The sequence below is a fragment of the Sus scrofa genome, chromosome 1 (assembly GCF_054392235.1).
Source record: "Sus scrofa isolate SSC_HxYL_T2T_F1_AM1 chromosome 1, Sscrofa_HxYL_maternal_Yorkshire_Landrace_v2.0, whole genome shotgun sequence".
Classification (NCBI taxonomy): Eukaryota; Metazoa; Chordata; class Mammalia; order Artiodactyla; family Suidae; genus Sus; species Sus scrofa.
The window spans coordinates 227,398,823-227,419,566 of record NC_139383.1 but is presented as its reverse complement, the minus strand read 5'-3'; the positions used below and the strand labels follow the sequence as shown (position 1 = coordinate 227,419,566).

The window sequence follows — 20,744 nt, the reverse complement described above, 5'->3', positions numbered from 1 at the left end:
GTTCCCAGGCTAGGGGTTGAATCGGAGCTGTAGCCACCGGCCTACGCCAGAGCCACAGCAACGCGGGATCCGAGCCGTGTCTGCAACCTACACCACAGCTCACGGCAACGCCGGATCGTTAACCCACTGAGCAAGGGCAGGGACCGAACCCGCAACCTCATGGTTCCTAGTCGGATTCGTTAACCACTGCGCCACGACGGGAACTCCCCTGTATCTGTTTTAGATATCAGTTTTCTAGAAGACAGGGAGGCATATTTGATCGATTTATTCAATACATATTGCACAGAAATGTGTGTGTGTGAAAGAGGAGAAAAAAGAGGAGGAGGAGGGGAAGAATGAGAAGAGGAAGAGGAGGAAGAAGAGGAAGAAGTAGTAGTAGAGAAGAGGGGGAGGGGAAAGGGAGAAGGAGGTAACTAATAAATATACCCAATTCTTGACTATTTACAGACAGATTGTAGATCTTTTTTTCCCCTCCTAATCTCAAAAGGACAAAGGAAAGGGGGAAGTGGAAAGAAAATATTCTCCTGGAGATGTTAGAAAAAGTATTAGATAAAATGAGATATGGGGGTTATGTAGCGACTTTATCTACCCATTCTCTCTTTTCTCCAATCCTCTATTGTGAGATAATTTGCAATAATATGGGAAGCCACAGAATGTGGCAGTGTAAAGCACCACTGAGTTTTGAAATCAGTCTTCATTGTGTGTGTACATTGGCTCCACAAGTTAATAGACCTGTGCCTCTGAAATCCTTGATCTCTCTAGCCTCATTTACCTCCAGCAAAAATCGGGAATTTCAACAATGCTATTTTGTTGTATAGTAAGAATTAAATCCTTTGATGTATGTAAAATAGTGTGATATCTAGGACAGAGGAAATACTTAAAAATTAAAGCCATTATTACTTAATATTGATAATGATGATTTTATTTCATATGGCATTGTCGACTAAAAAAAACAACAACCTGAAAGTTGAGAGTTAAGTTTTATTTGGGGTGAAATTAGGACTTAAGCCTGGGAAGCAGCATCTCAGGGAGCCCCAAGAAGCCACTCTGAGAAGGCAAGGGTGGAAGCTAGGATATTTGAGTTTTTGCAACAATGGGGAGGTAGTAGGAACAAAAGATTTATAGATAACCAGATTTACAGAAGATTTACAGAAAACCATTTCTATGGAAAGACAAAAAGGTCTGGGCTTACAGGAATCACTCCTTTGATATGCTTTCCTGAGTTCCTTCAGGGCTCATTGGCCCACCCTTGGGAGTGGCTGTTCTCACATGTGACCATGACAGCTTTTGCTTTGCCCACTAACTACAGCCCAGGATAGCTCTAAAATACTGCCCCAAAGAGGAAAGGGGGAATATCAGATATAAGTCATAAAGGTGAAGGGGGAGGTGGATGCAGCCATGCACACATTTTACAGAAATTTTCTGCTGGTCTCATGAAGGTTACTACTACTCATAGACATTGACGGATTTTAGTGTTTTTCTAGGTATAAGGAGTTGCAAGAATTGGGCTCATAAAATCTTCTCCTGAAAATATCTAACTATCTGAAAGCCCATTCTTCCATTTGGTGCTGCAGGTCGCAGCTGCAGTGGCTGGCTCATGTTTTACTCCATGTAGAAGTTGATGCCAAGTGCCAAACTTCAGTTCACAGCATTGAGTACAGAAATCTACAGGAATCGGAAAAAAGAGACTTATTATTTTTTTCTTCTTTTGTTTAGCTTCCTACAAGAAAATAAAGACTCGCAACCTCAAGGTCCCAGGAACAGATGAGATAGAGCTCACATGCCAGGGTGAAGGTTATCCCCTGGCAGAAGTGTCCTGGCCGAACATCAGCGTTCCTGCCAACACCAGCTATACCAAGACATCTGAAGGCCTCTACCAGGTCACTAGTGTTCTGCGCCTAAAGCCACACCCTGGTAGAAATTTCAGCTGTGTGTTCTGGAATGCCAACATGAAGGAATTTACTTTAGCCATCATCGTCCCAGGTAAGAACTGCCCACCTTTCCTAGCTCTACCAAGCAGGGTTCAGGCTAGAAATGGATGGCGCATTCATAATGAGTCATCTGAGGAAGGTGTAATAAAGGGACTGTTTATGAAGATGTGATCAGCATTTACAGAAACTGCTAAAGGGAGTGCAGGACAGCTGAGGCTTCAAAAGTGGGGAAACAATTACTACTCTTGGAGAGGTTATTGGAACCTGGAGAAGGGAACTGTAGGGAAGGCACTTGACAGGAGCTGTGGCCTCCAGTCCAGGGATGCTGCTCCTGCATCAACTCCAAAGGGAAGAAGCTGATGAATGGGTCCCCCAACCTCACTCTCCTCTCACCCTCCAGTCTCCTGCTGGTGCTTCCCACTGGCTGAACCCAGTTGAAAGTCAGAGAATAAGAAGTCCACTGACACATCATAAAATCAACTTCTCAGAGCTCAGAACTGAGTGTTGGAGTGTAGAGAATGGAGCCAAAGAGGAAAGGGAAAATATCCATCACAAAGGCTACTCACTGTGTTTTGACACAATGTCCTGAGTCAGCAGGATGAATATTACTTTGCTGGCTTTGGTGCTAGCCAAAGGGTTATAGGGTTTTCCAGGGAAACTGGCCTCTTAAAAAGAAGTCTTTCAGAGCTTTTGCTGGCTATGCTGAATCCCATACTTTAGAACCTCATATACCAGCATATTTCAGTTTGTGGAGTCTGACAATGTTTTACCTGCCAGGAACATTCATTTACTAAGTATGAACCACTAACATGCAGTATCATAACCATTTCATAAGAGACAGGTCATTTTATTACCAGAGGCAAAAAGTTTCCTATTGTTCTACAAACGTCATGCGCTTAAAACAACAAATTTATTGGCTCACACTTGTGGAGGTCAGAAGAGCCTGAATTCTTGGGGATGAGAAGTAAAAATTCCACAAGCGGGTCACTGGTAGTGATGAGGAGAGAAACCAACCTTCAGCACTGGGGGAGCCCTGGCATAGAAGCAGCACATTGTTGAGGCCAGACTGTCAGGGGAAAGTGAGTTAGAATCTGCAGAGAACCATCCATCATTAGCCACATTCAGCCATGGGGCATCAGAGATACCTGCTCTACTGCAAATTAAATTTTATCATGGGCTAGCCCTAACCCACAGACCAGACTGGGAAGTTTGAAGAGACTCAGTACCCATCTCATCATTAATTTCCTAGAATTTCTTTTTATCAAAAAAATCTTTCCTGATACTGTTTTCAGATGCAGCCAGCTCCACTGTTATCTCCAAACCCCAAATTCCCCCACTTCCTCACCTATCCATACTTCTCTACGCAATTCCAACAGTAAAGTTATCCCAGTTTCATTCTAACTAAATTATTATGATAAAGTGAAGACGTAAAAGAGAGAAGTGATGCTAAAGACCTTGATAGAAATGAAGACATTAGAAACACACCATTTTTAGGGTCAACTTTGAGTGAGAATAGTGAATTAGGCAAGCTGACCTTTCACCATTCTCTACCTCTCTTTTTATCATAGCTAAGACCACCAGACTGGTCACTTAATAAAAACTGAGTTACAACTGGAGGTCCTACTGCAGTGCAGTGGGTTAAGAATCCAACTGCAGAGGCTTGGGTCTCTGTGGAGGCATAGGTTCAATCCCTGTACAATGCAGTGGGTTAAAGGATCTGTCATTGTCCATGCTGCAGCTTTGACATAGTTGCAGCTGCAGCTCATATTCAAACCCTGGCCTGGGAACTTCCATATGCCATGGGTGCAGCCATTAAAAAAAACAAAAACAAAAACTGAGTTATAACAAATTTGTATAAGAGCTTTAGAGGCTTAAATATTAATCCCTGAGAAATTCATTTTTTTCCAAGAATTATTTAGTGAACTCTTCTTTGTTATATGGGATTTTCTGCCTAGTTAATTACTGACTGATACTTGGGATGAAATGCAGTTTTTCAAAATGACATTTATATAAGAATCTTCCCTGGGAAACAGAGGCCTGAATAAGATGAATTTGGAAATAACTTGAATCTACCTGTTGCATCACTGATTACATCAGTGGTTTTTTTCTTCATAGTAGAAAAGTGCAGGGGCAGACTGACCCCTCCTCTGGAAGCCTTGAGACAGTGAGAGGTTAAGAATGAAGTAAGCTGGGCCTTCTGTCAATGGGAGCCAGCAGAGCTGAAGGAATAGTCTGCAATCATGGGAGGCACCTGTGGGGTCTGCAGCAGAGCTTGGGAGCTCCTAGGTTATTGCTCACGAATGCCATTGGCAGGGAGGTGGAGGAATATTTGTGCAGTTAGAGATTCTCAACCTAGTTTTACCCACGCTTCCCATCTTTATATTCATCATATCCCTGACATGGATCCTCTTCCTCACCCTGTACTCTCTAAACCTGCTCTCCCATCACCATGTTGTCTCTGCTCAGGAGTTTCTTCCACATAAAGTATCATTATTCACCTTCTTCATTAGCTCTCCAGGGCAGCTCAGGTAACCCCAGGGTTCAAGGAATCTTTTCCTTATCTCTCTTCCTAAGACTAAGTACCTGCACTGTTTGTTTGCCTGCGACTCTGTCGTTCCACTTTCATTGCTATTTTACTTTCCATGTATTTTAATTATTCACATAAGTCTTCTCTATGTCCAAATTCAAGCAAAATCTGAGTGCCCATGATGAGTGCTCAACAAATATGAGATTAATGGTCTGGAGACTTAGTCTTTGATGATTCCAGTCCCAACATCCCAGCTGCCAGTCCATGTGGACCGCCAGATCAGAGCAGTTAAATGATTCCCTAGTTTGTGGTACAAGTACCAGCAACAGAATAACCACAGTCACACATCCTTTCACGAGCTCTTGCTTCTGTTTCTCAAAGGCATTTTTAAGTTGTCTTATGACTGTCCCCTTTCTACTCATTCTCATAAGTTGAGCTGCTTGCTCATGGCTGACTTCTGTGACCCACAAAATGCTTTTACAGAAGTCAATGAACAAAACAAATACAATAGTGAGAGACTAGGGGTGGGAGGTGCTCCAGTGGCTTTAGAATAAATGACTGAACATGCTAATTTTCAATCAATAAATTAAAGAGCAATAAGACCATTTCCTTTTGGAGCAAGGTTTCTTCTGCTCAGCCAGTGTTGCATTTTCATTAGGAAATGTAATGGGACTATAATATAGAAAATTACTGTAATAAGATCCTTGTAGGACTGGCAGAGAAGTCCTGCTAGAAGACTTGGTGGTGACTCTTTGGCAGTGGTCAAGAGCATAGACTTGGAAGTCAGATGGACTTGAATTTCAAATCTTCTCTCTGCTACCTACTAGCTTTGAGAGCATGAACAGGACTGAGCCACCCTAAAACTCAATCTCTCATTTGTAGAATGCAAAAGGTAAATAATTAGATACCTGATAGGGTTATTGTGAGGAGTAAATGAAATTTATAAAGTCCTCAGCATTCAGACAGGATGGAAATAGGGGGGAAAAATAAGGCATTTTAACAAGCGGCATGGCTTCCTTGTGAGTGCATGGGGCTGCAGATAAGGATAAATCCAATATTTTTCCCACTGCATCATCATATCATTGTTAAGTAGCATGTAATTATTATGAAACTATTTAGGAGAATATATATTAGGATATAAGCTAAGAGACCTCAAAATACAGTGACTCAAGACAGAAGTGTATTTCTCAATCATGTCACATTCAGAGATAGAAGGTAGTTCAGAGCAGGTAAGATGCTATATTCTATAAAGTCATTTAGTAATCCATCCTGTTGTTCTGTCTTTCTCTAGGATGTTATCCCTATTGAATTGTCAAAGCTGAGTCACTGCCACATTCATGTTTCAGCCCTCAAAAAGAGACACATCAGTGTTTGAAGGTCAAGATTCAAAGGATCCATTCTCTAGGCCTGAACTTAGTTCTCATAGCTGGCCACACCTAACTGCAGGGGAAGCTTAGAAATGTAGTCTCAGAGAAGCCATGTGTCTGTCTACCTAACACCTAGCTGATAGTAGGGAAGAAATGGAGAATGGATATAAGGGATAAGCAGTCATCTGTCACAAGGTAACTAATAACAAGGAAGATTGGGTGAGTTGGGCTAGATAGACAGATGGTCAATTCAGCCCAAGAAAACCTTATTGACACCTTTCATATATCTGGTGCTTGGATTTATAGGGGATTAGGAGACGACTTAGAGAAGGTCTTTGCATTTCGAATACTTACAGTCTAAGCAAATTGATGTCCTGTTCAGTGTTAGAAAGTCTTCAGGAAAAGTAGAGCTTCTGTGTGTGGAAGGACTATGAAGAAACCTCCACAGGACCAAGGTTTGCATAAAGGCACTGAGGTCGAGACCTCTCCTGTTGTAGGGAAAGTGAAGATCCCAGGACTCCTTGACTTAAATGTGCTACATGCAGCAAGTACTTCATAAGTACTTCCTAGAAGATTGTAATTAATATGGGTTCTGTATGGTAAGGGATGTTAACTAGACTTATTGTGGTGATCATTCACAATTTACATAAATATCTAATCATTATGTTGTATACCTGAAACTGATATAATTGTATATGTCAATTGTACCTCAAAAAATTTAAATATGGATTATCCAGTGTGTGGATGAACCAGACTTGTTAATGCTTTTCTTTCTTAATGTTCATCACAATTGGATGGATAGTGACAAATACCTGTGGATCCTGAGCTTTGGGTCAGGCAGACCTAGGTTGGCAATCCTGGCTTTGCCACTTACTCAGCAGTGATGACCTTAGATATATAACTTAGCATCTTGAAGCCTTTCTTTCTCAACTTTAAAACAAGGGCCTCAGATTAAATCTAATCCCTTCTCAGCTAAAACTGTCTATGGTTCTCAGACAGCACTATTATGGGGAAGGGAGAGAACAGCTGGCAGGACTAAGCCTTTCCTCATGAGCAGTTTTGCCAGGTTCTTCCTGGACCAGGATTTTATGTTTATTGTCTAGGAGCTACTCCATGAGGCAAAATTAAGTCTTTTGGAAAGGGCAAAATTTACCCTGGGTACCCTTCCATCTCCCTAAGTTGAACCCCCTCCTGCCCTGCCCTTTGTCAGTCTGGGGCCCTCATTCTAACCAGAGCTCCCCTTCACAAGGCTTTCCCCAACCTCCAGAATTGCTCTTCTCATCCACCTCTCTGCTAAATTCATCTTTTTCTCATTTCAGACCTTAATTAGCTGAGACAGGAAAAGGGTTAGTTGTAGAAATTCACACGGAGTTACAGTATTCTGTTTTTTCAAAAGGATTTTGTTAATCCTGGAAATTGAATGTCTGATGGTAAAGATTCTAAACACTGTGAGTGTGGAGTTCCTGGTGGGGCCCAGCAAGTTAAGAACCCAGCTAGTATCCATGAGAACGCAGGTTTGATCCCTGTCCTGGCTCAGTGGGTTAAGGATCTGGCATTGCCGTAAGCTGTCATGTAGGTCGCAGAGGCAACTCTGATTTGATCCCTAGCCTGGGAACTTCCATATACCACAAATGTAGCAAAAATAATAATAATAAAATAAAGAAATAAACTATGAGTGCTTGACAAAGGAAGGTGGAGACATATAGGGCTGAAGGACTATACTACTGGAAAGAGAGATGGTGATGCTAGGTAGGTAGGTAGGAAGGAAGGAAGAAAGGTAGGTAGGTAGAGAGAGAGAGAAATGACATGGTAGGTATATCAGAATAAGAAGCATGTAATCGAATCCAGCAGCTTAGATTGTATCTTGGCTGTGTCACTTACTGTATAACTTTGGCAAAGTGTCCTAGGTCCCTGTGCCTCACTTTCTTCATCAGTAAAATGAGGGTCATAGTAGAGCCTGCCTCATAGGGTAGTTGTGCAGATAAAGAAGCTATTATAGCATTCATAGAATAGTATGTGGCATGGAGTAATTGCTCAGTACAAATTCGCCATGTTGGTTATAAGCCATTCATTTGGTCAACTTATTGATTTACCTCTAAGCTACCATGTAATGGGATTCTGGTGCTTTTCTTCCCACCAGGTGATATGGAAACCCACAAGACCCCTGCATCTTCACTGCTCCGTGTTTTCATCCCCTCCTTCATCATTGCTTTAATGTTCATAGCCACAATGATACTCCTAAGAAAACAGCTCTGCCAGAAGTTTTATCCTGGAAAAGGTAAATGAGTCTTATTCACAGTTACCAAGTGCACTGGGTGTCTGCAGTGTGAGGCTCTGCTTGGCCCCACTGGCCTATAGCGTTCCAGCTTCAAGCTAAATCCACTTGTGGCTTATGAATTGTTTTGGGGTTTTTTTCTGTTGGTTTTTCCCCAGAAGAAAATGGGTCTGGTCTTCAGTGAACTGGAATCTTTACACTGAATATTTTTAAAGGAATGTTTTGTTCCTGTGACCGAAATGGTTTGCTTCATTCTTTGACACAAATGTCATTAGCTTCGTGAGATCACTTATTTTGGCGATGTAGTCGGCTATGTGGTCAGAATTCACTTGTGAGAGGATGCCAGCGTCCTTTATGAGGATTCCTTTAGTTCTCATTCCTCCTTTCCCCATCCTGGATCTGAGCTGGGCTGGGCCCGCTCCCTCCCTCCTTGCCCCAGGAATCTGAATCTTCTGACTGGTTAAGGAAAGGAAAAAAGTGTGAGGCCATTTGGGGGTGGGGAAGGTACCTAATTGGTAGTGGGTGCCCTGAGGATTTTTAGCGGTTCCCCTGGAGTCCCTTCTCAGCCTGTCATATTCTTGTCAACCCATACCTCTTCTATTCTGCCAGCTGGGACACAGCACACCTGAAGCCTCTGAGCCTAGGCCAATATCTACAGACCTATCTGGTGCTTTCCTAACTGTCCTTTTGTCAGCACCCAGTGAGCTCCTCCCAAGATCTATACACAGCCTATAGGAAAGGAAATAACATCTAGGAATAATTCACTAGGAATCTGGAGTGGTCACTATTTGAGGGTTGGGAGGGTGGCTTTTAGGTGATTGTTATCCTACATTCAAAGCCTAACTTCTGTATTCCCATCTGCCATGAAATATTGTCATACTCTATTTGTCCTTTGACGTATGTGTGCTTTATCTTGGGTACTGACACAAAACCCTCTACTGTGGAATCCAAGATCCAAGAACTACTGTCAAAAGAAAGGAGGGGGGGGCGGGAGAGGAAGGAAGAAGGGAGAGAGAAAAGGAGGGAAAAGACGATGGAGGGAGAGGAGGGCAGGAGGGAGAGGAAGAAAGAGAGATTTTAGAAGTTGAGGGGAAGGGCTCTTCACCATAAAGGAGGAATTACAGGGTTTTGCCCAAGAGAACTTTGACCAAATAGAATCACTTCTGCAAAGCTGTGATTTCAGAAAGTCACAGCAGATGCAGCTCATCAGAGCCCTATCTTCTGTATTCTTTTGTTACCTCCCCCACACGTATCTCTCAGAAAGAACTTTATAACCAAGGTTCCAGGCCTGCAGCCTGAGAACCCGTTAGTACCTTTACAAATGAGCAGCAGAGTCTGCTGTTCCTATTTGCTTTGGGAAAATGAAATGGGCTCACATTTCCTAAAAATAGAGCAGAAAGGAGTTCCCATCATGGCGCAGCAGAAACGAATCTGACCAGGAACCATGAGGTTGCGCGTTTGATCCCTGGCCTCGCTCAGTGGGTTAAGGATCCAGCATTGCCGTGAGCTGTGGTGTAGGTTGCAGATGCTGCTCAGATCTGACATTGCTGTGGCTGGCTGTGGCGTAGGCCAGCAGCTGTAGCTCCGATTAGACCCCTAGCCTGGGAACCTCCATATGCCTCTGGTGTGGCCCTCAAAAAAAAAAAAAAAAAAAAAAAAAAAAGAGCAGAAGAAAGAAATCCTCCCCTCATCCTAATCTTAAGAGTATGTGAAGATATCGGTAGCTCCAAGCTGGATGCAATTTTCACACAACTTGAATGGGAGAGACTTATTACTAATATGAGTTAATTAAATAGATGTGCAAATGACTCCTTATCAGTTTTTGATGAACCAGAGTGAAATCATCATTGCTTATATAATAATCCCTCTCTCTAATTCTCGTGCTTTGGAATCTGCTTTCTTACAACGGAGTACCCAATACCTGTGTGGAAATGCATCTGCCATGCACGCAAACACACGTATCACAGAAAAAGGTTGAGAATTGCTGGAACAGTAAAAAAAAAAAAAAAGCTTTAAACCAGCATCATAAGCCCAGGTCTGGACGTGGTGCTGTTACATATTGGCTCTTTGGTCTTGCACAAATCACCCAACTTCTTTGAGGTGGTTTTTCCATCTGTAAAATGGGAAGTAATGTGAGAATAACACTTTGCCGCTTATTGATCCCCCTTCACTGCCACTGTGTGGAATAGAGGAGAGTTCTCCTGCCTTATCTCCCTGAGTCCACTCCTGCCTGATATGGTCTCTCTTCCCTTTTAGCTAGAACAGGCATTTACATTCTCCAACCTATCATGTCTTCTCTGCTCACACCTCTTCCAGGGCTTCTCATTACTCACTGGGTGAAGTCCTAACAAGCCCCGGGTGGTATGACTCACAGCTGCAGCTTTATACTATAGCACCATTACCCTTGTTCTCCAAGCCCTAGCCGTACAGAATTTTCTCGTCCTCAGAGGCAGCTCATTCTTTGAATTCTGAATTTTCACGTATAATATTCACTCTTTTAAAAATGTGTTCTTGGAGTTTCCGTTGTGGCGCAGTGGAAACAAATCTGACTAGGTACCACGAGGTTGCAGGTTCAATCCCTGGCCTTGCTCAGTGGATTAAGGATGTGGTCTTGCCATGAGCTGTGGTGTAAGTCGCAAATGTGGCTTGGATCCCGCATTGCTGTGGCTCTGGCATAGGCTGGCAGCTGTTACTCTGATTCAACCCCTAGCTTGGGAACCTACATAGGACACTAGTGTGGCCCTAAGGAGAAAAAAAAAAAGTGTTCTTTGCTTTCTTCACCTGAGTTTGAGTCATCCTTTAACTCTTAGCTAAGCTGTCACTTAAGCCTCTCCTGACTCTACTCCCTCACCACACCCATTACATTAAATCCCCTTGTCAGATATTTCCATAGCACCTACTTCTCTTTTCAATATACTCAGCAAACATTGCATATCTTAGGACCTGTTTTAATAGCTTGAGATATAGATTAAATTTTATTCCTTTTAATTTTCCAATGCCTCAAGCACCCACATGCCTATCTGAGAAGTCCAGAGTCTCTCTCTCACAACATATACTTCCCCCCTCCCACAAACTATCCATAGGCTTACTTAGCCCACAAGTCCCATGCTGCTTCCAAACAAGCAGGAAGTCTACTGGGGAGCTAAGTCAATTCACCAGAGTGCCCTGGTTTTGAGTGGCTGCTAGTTCTACTGCCAAGCAACATTTCTGTTCCCTGAGTATCTTCATCACTATGCGGCACCCATACCAGTCCAGATCCTTACATAGACCAGAGTGGTACAAGATGACAACTCTTTTGGCTTCCCTCACATGTTCTGCTATTGATCCTAAAGGAAAACCCTCATGTGCTCGTGAGGCAGAAGGGACTTCTTGCCTTAACCACAACTTGCCCAGCCAGCCTTTTCTGCACTAGGCCTTCATATTGAGCCTGGGACATCAGTCCTAAGTTCCTTCTCTTGAGTTCCTCTTGAGGATATTGCTGTCCTGAACTTCTGTCTATCAGAGAGCCAAGTAAACAGGTCTGCCCAGAGGGCTCTTTGGCCCTTAAACAGATTTACCCACTTATGTCTCAGCAACCAACTCTGCACACTGATGTGTATAGGAAAGCTGTTGTCAGTCCATAAAATGTTATTTTTACCACTTCCATTTAAGAGGAACCATTCAAAAGTTTAGGGTTCCTGGAGTTTAGAGTTCCTAATCCAACTAGGAACCATGAGGTTGTGAGTTAGATCCCTGGCCTTGCTCAGTGGGTTGAGGATCCAATGTTGCCATGAGCTGTGGTGTAGGTCGCAGACTCGGCTCGGATGCCATGTTGCTGTGGCTCTAGTGTAGGCCGGCGGCTACAGCTCCAATTAGACCCCTAGCCTGGGAACCTCCATATGCCGTGGGAGTGGCCCAAGAAATGGCAAAAAAGACAAAAAAAAAAAAAAAGTTTAGGGTTCCTGGGGGACTTGCTGGATTCCAGAGAAAAAGTTGGCAACTTCTACTACAAAAATAGTATCAAGTTCTGCTTCATCTTCTAATCTTTAATTTTCATGAATTCAGGGACTTTGGGGTTTTGGGGTTTTTTTTTTATTCATCAATGTATATCCAGTGTCCAAAACATTACCTGGCATATACAGATGTTCAAAAAAATTTTAGATGTTGAACCTCCTACACGCAGGTGCACATGCTAACCGGCTTTGTACAATGTAGCCATTTCTGGTTATTTAAATTTAAATTAAATAAAAGTTCAGATTGTTCACATTTTAAGTATGTATACACACACACACACACACACACACACATACATATATATATACACACACACATATACATATATATATATTCTGGCCTTTTCTAGGGCCACACCCATGGCACATGGAGGTTCCCAGGCTAGGGGTCTAATCAGAGCTGTAGCCACCGTCCTACGCCAGAGCCACAGCAACATGGCATCCGAGCCGAGTCTGCGACCTACACCACAGCTCACGGCAATACTGGATCCTCAACCCACTGAGCAAGGCCAGGGATCTAACCCACAACCTCATGGTTCTTAGTCAAATTCATTAACCACTGAGCCACAACAGGAACTCCTTAAGTGTTCATATATTATCAGTGTTCAATAGCCATATGGGGCTAGTAGCTACCATAATGGGATAGAGCAGTATTTCCTTCTTTATATCTATTAGGTACAATATTTTCATCTTTGCAGAAAGTTCTCTTGAGCATCACTGTGCTAGACACTTCACAAAATTCTTTTCAGTTAATTTCACAAAAACTTGTTGAGGAAATAAGTAGTATCTATTTTACAGATGAAGAAACTAAAGTTCAGAAAATATTTCTGGGGTTTCAACACAGGTCTGATTCCAAAACTTGAGGTCTTTTTTTTGCAAAAGTGATGAATAAAAATTGGCTCAATCTGAATAGCATCATCTTTGAGCAATGGAAGGAGAGAATCTCAACCCAAAAGAATTGAGTGATTTGTTCATTGACTTGCTGGGCCAATGACAAAGGCTAGAATGAAATCCATTAGGAGTTGCCAGCTATAGAGAGCAGAACAGGTTTTCAGATCTTAGGAACAGTATTTTTCAAACTGTCTATGGTAAAGAACCAGGGTTTTTTTTTTAATTTCTAATATGCCAGGATTTGTGCTTTTGTAATGCACACTAAAATGAATTACTAAAAAGCGAAATGGAAAAAACACATTAAATGATAAGCCCAATTTCAATTGGATTCAATAAATATGATATTTCAATAAATATGATCAGTAAAGGCCCTAACATAGTAAAAGAATTACTATAAAAGTTTCTAAATGTTTACGCTCAATTGCTATACTTACTGTGGACTGCTAACAAACAGTTCACCTACCAGTACCTGCCTTTGAGTGGCACTACCCTAAAAGACTGAGCCAGATCTTTGTAGAGATTTAAACCAAAGGCCAAATACACTGGCTTATGTGTGCATAAGAACCACAGAAAATGGCAGCACTGACCTCAGGCATTAGAGGCCTTCAGTGAAATTCTTAACATTCAAGGGCAATGCCACTGGGCTTCTTTCATATACAAGCACTCTTGAAGGAGACTCAAATGCTGAATAGAAACTCTTAAAGTTCATGCCAAGGTCAGCATGTTTATGAGGGAGTTACTAAAAATCTGGCGTGCAGAGCAAAAGCAGAATTAGGATTGGACTGAGGTTAGTAACCCAAGCAACTGCAACACATGAGGATCAAGCTGGAAAAAGTCAATTTGGGATAGAACATGTGAAATCAGGGGTTGAAAAAGAGATGAAACCAGGGAAACAGTGGTGAGCAGCATCATATCATGTGAATTTATGCTTCTGCCCCCTGAGTTGCTTTGAACTAGTATCAGTCATTTACTCCTTAGTGCAAATTAATTGATCAGATCTTCTGCTCTGTGTAGGGAAGGCAGGAAGGAAGTGGCATTTAAGGCTAAAGCAGAACAGGGAGAGAGAATTTTGGTGACATTTCCTGGGCTTAATGCCCAAATTAGCAGTCCTTCAGCCTTTGAGCACCTGAGGGCCATGGACAGACAACCAACAGACTGGGAAGTGGGGGGCCTTCTTTTATCACAATTGTCTCCTAAGGGTAGGGTTTTACATTGTATTCAGCCTAAGGTCTCAAGCCACAGTGGATATTTGGACTACTATATGTGGATTTATTTGGATTTACTTTTTGTTCTGCCATTATTTAGCTCATGAACAGAACACTTTTCTCATTAATCTTAACCCATCTCTGTATCTTTTCTTTTTCAGATACAGCAAAGAGATCTGTCATTACAGTAAGGAGGGAAGTGAACAGAGCTGTGAGTAATCATGATTTTACTTCTCTTTTTCACCTCTTTTTTCTTCCCAGCTTAAATTAAGGAATAACCTCTATTCCATTAATGCATCAAGGGCAACTGAATAGCTTAGGCCTGTGCAGAATATTCCTGTTAAGTGGCATTTTAGCTAGTTTTTCTTGCAACTTTGTGTTGTTCCATACCATTCTTGGAGAGCAAAGATGGTATCTGCTCTATAGCCACAGAACAAATATGTAGCTTTAGTCTGTCTTTATTCCTAAACACTCCTAGAAAATACTACACAGGACATCTGGGCTCACATACTTAGAAACATGGTTAAATTTAACAGCAAGGGGAAGATATTCAAATGTGACAGCAATCAACAGCTGATGTTTTTGCAACAGTTAAGTACATTCTGGGGGGCTGTGGGTTAAGGGTAATGCTGGGGATATAGAGCTCTCTTCATGAGGTTAACAGGCTTAGTGTTGGAATTTGTGGAAGACAGAATGTGCTCTAGAGGCCCAGAGAAGTGAGCTTGCTGAAATCATTCAGGCTCGTTGGATGACGCTGGGGAAGTGATGTGTTAGAGACTGAAAAGCTTGTGTCATGTTGCAAAATAGTTATTTTTGGTTTTCTTGGGAAAGCTGCCTTTCCTTTTGTAACCTAGGTTTCACATGGTGTGACACGAGTTCATGAATTCACTAAAATAACAGTAGGCAATTTATAAAAATTTCTAAATAACTATGTATATGCTACTCAGACTATTCAGCACTGTCCATTTTTGAATTCTGTTGAATTTATCCCCCAAATTCCAGAGACACCAGCTGTGAAGACTTGCCACTAGAAAACCTTCAGATACCCGGGTCTGTGTCCAGCTTGTACATAAGACATGGCAGCTTATAAGCACAAAATATGACTGAAAAAAAAATAAATAAATAAAAGGAGGCCCCTGCACCCTCCCCTTCTCCCATTCCTTCCTTGAAGGCCATTCTTGAAAATACATCTGTTACTATATACTCATCCCTGGGCACAGAACCAGGGAAGAAACGCAGTTTAGTCCCAGACTATACTTCATTCCTATCACCCTAAGCTTTTCGGAATCAGCAACAAGATTTCTTGACTGAAAAAACTTTCAGATCAACTCTGGATGGTCTGATGGAAATTTTCTCAATTCTTGAGAAACAAGAATCCTGTATTACTATAAATTGATCTGTTTGGCCTATAGGTGAGTTTCCATGGAAGAGGCCTCTGAATTTCATGAGGTCAGAATGTTTGTCTAAGGAACTCTCTCAACTGTTCAGCATGAGGAAGAAGTAGTGGAGAAAAAAAAAAAGAAAAGAAAGGAAGGAAGGGTGGAAGGCCAAAGCACAGAGGTAATAAACTCAGATGCCCACCAGGGCAGGCAGGTGATGAAATGAGTAAAAAGCATCTAGTATAACCTGATAGGGAGTGGGGGGAGGGGGAAATATTGTGACAAACTGGAGAACACATTCCCTGTCAGTTTAGCACTAGTCTAACGTTGCCAGAGAAGATGAAAATCCAGATTTTTTATATAAAATGTCCTAATCACTAAATTCTGCCTTAAAGTATTTCAAATACCAAGCAAACCAAATAAAACATGGCCATAGACTAATTGAGCCTGTCAATGACCAGTTTGCAAGCTCTAGAGGGAAAACAGTCAGGAAAGAAGTTAGGATCTAGGTGACAAAGGCAGAAATACCTGTTTGAGGAATTGAACACTCAAAGACTTGCTCCCATCCTAAATGACTATCCTATGGCCTGCCACATATTCTGAGTATTGTACTATTATAAAGTGACTTCTTTGGACTAACAGGATATCACAGCCATTTTAAACCACTACATCTCCTTATAAACAGAAATATCTTACACCCTCTCAATAGTGTCTCTAATTTAAAATAAAGTAACTGGAGTTCTCGTCGTGGCTCAGTGGTTAACAAATCCGACTAGGAACCATGAGGTTGCGGGTTTGATCCCTGGCCTTGCTCAGTGGGTTAAGTATCTGGGATTGCCATGAGCTGTGGTGTAGGCTGGCAGCTACAGCTCTGATTGGACCCCTAGCCTGAGAACCTCCATATGCTATGGGTGCAGCCCTAGAAAAGACAAAAAGACAGAAAAAAAAAAGTTACAGATAACACATTACCAAAGACAGAGTTTAAAAACCTGCAAACAACCCCTAAGTAGTGTGTATAGGAAACAGTCATGTGATATAACAGTACAAAAATAGCATGCAAGTGGTAAACATCAAATTTAACCTCTTAAACTGGGTGGTAGGTATACAGATGTTCATTACATTATTCTCAATACTTTGTTTTGTGCCTGAAATGTTTATTTTTACAAAAAAGAGGTCACAACTAAAATTTGAGACATTTAGATTCGTTTTTCTGTGAACTAGCCGCATAATCTTAGGTAAGACCCACCCTCTCTCTTTGCTTCAGTTTTGTCATCTGTAAATTGAGGAAGTTGGGCCAAATCCAGACAGGCAAACAGCCTCCTGTCAGGTACAGGGAATGCACAGAGCAGAGAAGAGGATGGTATGGGAGACGATTTCTATGTAGAAAGTATGGTGACTGTTGGATGAATAATATCTGTCTTGGGTGTGACGTAAGAAAAGTGATGAGCCTTGGCTAATATATTTGCCAAGTGTGTGTTAGATGCTCTTAAAAAAAAAAAAAAAAACGAATTGTGCATTTAACCTGTATTTTTATTCATCTTTGTCGTGTACATACGTTCATGACAGTATTTTGTGTGCTATATATTGCAATTGGATTCATAGTTATTTTCAGATTGATTCAAGCCTTATTAATCATTTTTGGAGCTGCATAAAATGTAGAACATGACTAACGATCACGAGAGATAGAGTATTAAGGGAAAAAAATGAATCATTTTTATTTAGCATAATGTTTTATGGTTTTGTCCGGAAAACACCAATGTGTTAGATTTTCAGTAGATGCTTTTAAAATTCCTCCCTAAAAAGTTGTTAACTCTTTATTGAGAACTGATTTAACATTTTGGATAATATCCCCTGGGAGGGAAAGGGACATGGAGATACTGATTTGCAGAATAGGAAGAGCATGGATCTGGGGCTCAGTGTTTGCACAACCAAGGAAAGAAACTCCGTGTGTTGTTGGAGGCAAGGGGCATTTCAGTCTTCTCCACAGAAACAGAACCATAGAACCACCAGGAGACTGCCAAGTATGAGATCTGTAGGAGAGCCTGGAAGGCCAGGAATTCAGGTAGGATTTCGAAGTCATAGCCATGAAGAAGGATTCCTTCTTCTTTGAGATACCTCAATTGTCGCTCATAAGGTGTTCAATGGATTGAATGAAGCCTACCCACATTAGAGAAGGTAATTTGCTTTATTTAAAGTCAGCTAATGGTAAGTGTCAATCACATGTACAAAGTATCTTCATAGCAACATTTCACCAAACAAATGGCACAGCAGTCTAGCCAAACTGAATATAAAACTTCATTATGGGCATCAGGAGATGAGAAGGGCCTTCTTGCCTGGAGTAAATCAATTTGTAAGACCTCCTACAGCCTTTAAAAGTAGAAATATGTGGAGTTCCCATCGTGGCACAGTGGAAACGAATCTGACTGGGAACCATGAGGTTTTGGGTTAGATCCCTGGCTTCACTCAGTAGGTTAAGGATCCAGTCAGTGTTGCCGTGAGCTGTGGTGTAGGTTGCAGACACGGCTGGGATCCTGAGTTGCTGTGGCTGTGCATAGGCCCGCAGCTGTAGCTCAGATTCACCTCCTAGCCTGGGAAGCTCCATATGCCACAGGTGCGGTGCTAAAAAGCAAAAAAAAAAATAGAAATATGTGGCCATCTATTTTCTAGTTACTAGAGCTGTCCAAATGACCAGGCCTCTATCTAATATCTGCTTGTCCACACAGCTGCCACTGCAGAATTGCATGCAGGCTCACTCTTTAGGGTTTTTTGTTTATTTCAGCAGGATTTTCTTACTCAGCTTGCTGCCTCCCAACCTTTTAGCAACAAAAGGACAGCTGTGGCATCAGAATCTACCACTTTATGTATTTTGAAATAATGAATATCTGAGTGAATATATCTGGGGAATAAAACTAACCTTGTAGCCAAAAATTACTTGATAAAACGAAACTAAAGTTTTTGGAAGTTACTTATCAGTAAAATGAAGAGATAACACAAGCTAGATTTGACTTATCTAACATCTTGTTTCCCAGGATGAAACTTAAAAACTTATAGGTAGCTTTGGAAGGTTCCGTTAGTGGAGCCTACATACTCTTGAGACCCAATCCCCCCAACACTTCTTTTACCATCATGCCAGTCTCCTGTCTCTAAACTAGATCCTAAAACCTTTGCATGGCTTTCCAGGCCTTCTGCCCTTCGTACCTCTCTCCTGTTCTTATGCCATGCTCATTCTCACCTCTGTGCCTTTGCTCATATTATGTCTTCTGCCTGGAATGTCCCCCCACCCCCAATTCCTTCTTGCTTACCCAAATTCAAACAACTTGCAGGACCTACTTTAATATAGAATAATAATTAGCATTATTATTGTAATAATGTCAGACCACTATTGTAAACACTTTAGAGGTATTAACAGTTAATCCTCCAGTAACCCTATGAGGTATATACTCTCCCCCACCATCCACAGTCTTACAGATGAGGAAATACTGTGCAAGGCCATATGGCCAGTATGGGCCAGTAAATGGACCCAGGTAACCCAGTCCAGAGCCTACACCTATACCCTACACTATGCTCCTTTTCTTAATCTATAAGACACATCGCCCAACTCAGCTCTCTATTTTTCACTCTTCATTGTACACACAGTCTATACTACTCTTAAGTGAATAGTCACAGCATTATTTTCTGGCCATTTCTCTGTGTACATATTTTATGTCTACTTAGTGTAATTTGGCCCACAATAAAACATCTTGTTTAATTTTTGTTGAGTTTGCCAGCTCAAAAAAGAATAACTTATAATGATTTCTAGAATATTTTGTAAATTACATAATTTTTTCTGAGTATAAAATAAAGTATAATATAAAAGTTTGGAGTTCCCGTCGTGGCGCAGTGGTTAACGAATCCGACTAGGAACCATGAGGTTGCGGGCTCGATCCCTGCCCTTGCTCAGTGGGTTAACGATCCGGCATTGCCGTGAGCTGTGGTGTAGGTTGCAGACGCGGCTCGGATCCCGCGTTGCTGTGGCTTTGGCGTAGGCTGGTGGCTACAGCTCCGATTCAACCCCTAGCCTGGGAACCTCCATATGTCGCGGGAGTGGCCCAAGAAATAGCAACAACAACAACAAAAAAGACAAAAAAATAAATAAATAAATAAAATAATACAAAAGTTTATAATCCATTGCCCAGAGAGTACCATGATTAACATACTGCTTTTTAATTCCTAATATTTTTCTGTATCTAAATTTTTAACAAAATTATAGTATATATAGTTTATTATTATTATTAACTTAATTTTAGATCACTAGTATTACCTCTATACTAAAAATATAATGACTCTAAAATAATAGTTTTATTGTATGCATGTTCCAAGATTTATCTAATTCCTTACTAGTGTACATTTGTACCTACCTCATGGGGTTTCTTTATTATTTTTCTATTTAAACATTATAAAACTAATAACTTTATAAATAAATATAAATATACAACTCTGATTATTATAAGATAAAATCCAAGAAGTAAAATTACTGGGATGAAGCAATAGCATTTTTTGGATTATCAAAATGTATTGTTGAATCGCCCTCTAAGAAGTTGTACCGGTTTTGGAGTTCCCGTCATGGCTCAGTGGTTAATGAATCTGACTAGGAACCATGAGGTTGTGGGTTCGATCCCTGGCCTCACTCAGTGGGTTAAGGATCCGGCATTGCTGTGAGCTGTGGTGTAGGTCACAGATGTGGCTCAGATCCCTAATTGCTGTGGCTCTGGCATAGGCCAGTGGCTACAGCTCGATTTGACCCCTAGCCTGGGAACCTCCATATGCCGCAGGAGCGACTCTAGAAAAGGCAAAAAGACAAAAAAAAAAAAAAAAAAGGTCTAGAAAGCAGGTGCAGTATCTTCTCTTCCTTAGGAAGCCCATGGTATCTTAGGAAGTGTTGTATTTTCAGTAGGCACCTATTAAATGAGAATCAACCACAATTAACACTCTACCATCCATTGGTATGTATCAACAAAAAAGGGGTAAACTACAGCCAGGAGGTCAGATCCCCACCTGTTTCTGTAAACAAAGTTTGTACTGAACCTTAGCCATGCTCATTGTTTTCATATTGTCCCTCTAACTTTCACACCCCTAACTGTCACAACGCTTCCTCTGCTTCTGATGGTAGAGTTGAGTAATTGCAACAGAGACCAGGT

General features: G+C 41.4%; 1 protein-coding gene across 1 annotated transcript in view; it reads left to right on the top strand.

Annotated features, from left to right (window-relative positions):
- The window catches only part of PDCD1LG2 (programmed cell death 1 ligand 2), a gene marked incomplete at its 3' end in the record, with an annotated part of 36,090 nt that extends 21,691 nt beyond the window's left edge, over window positions 1-14,399 (top strand). Inside the window, 3 exon segments of the mRNA NM_001025220.1 lie at window positions 1,717-1,983; window positions 7,966-8,103; window positions 14,350-14,399. Of these exon segments, the coding sequence (NP_001020391.1) occupies window positions 1,717-1,983; window positions 7,966-8,103; window positions 14,350-14,399 (455 nt within the window).
- Window positions 14,400-20,744: the final 6,345 nt, after the last annotated feature.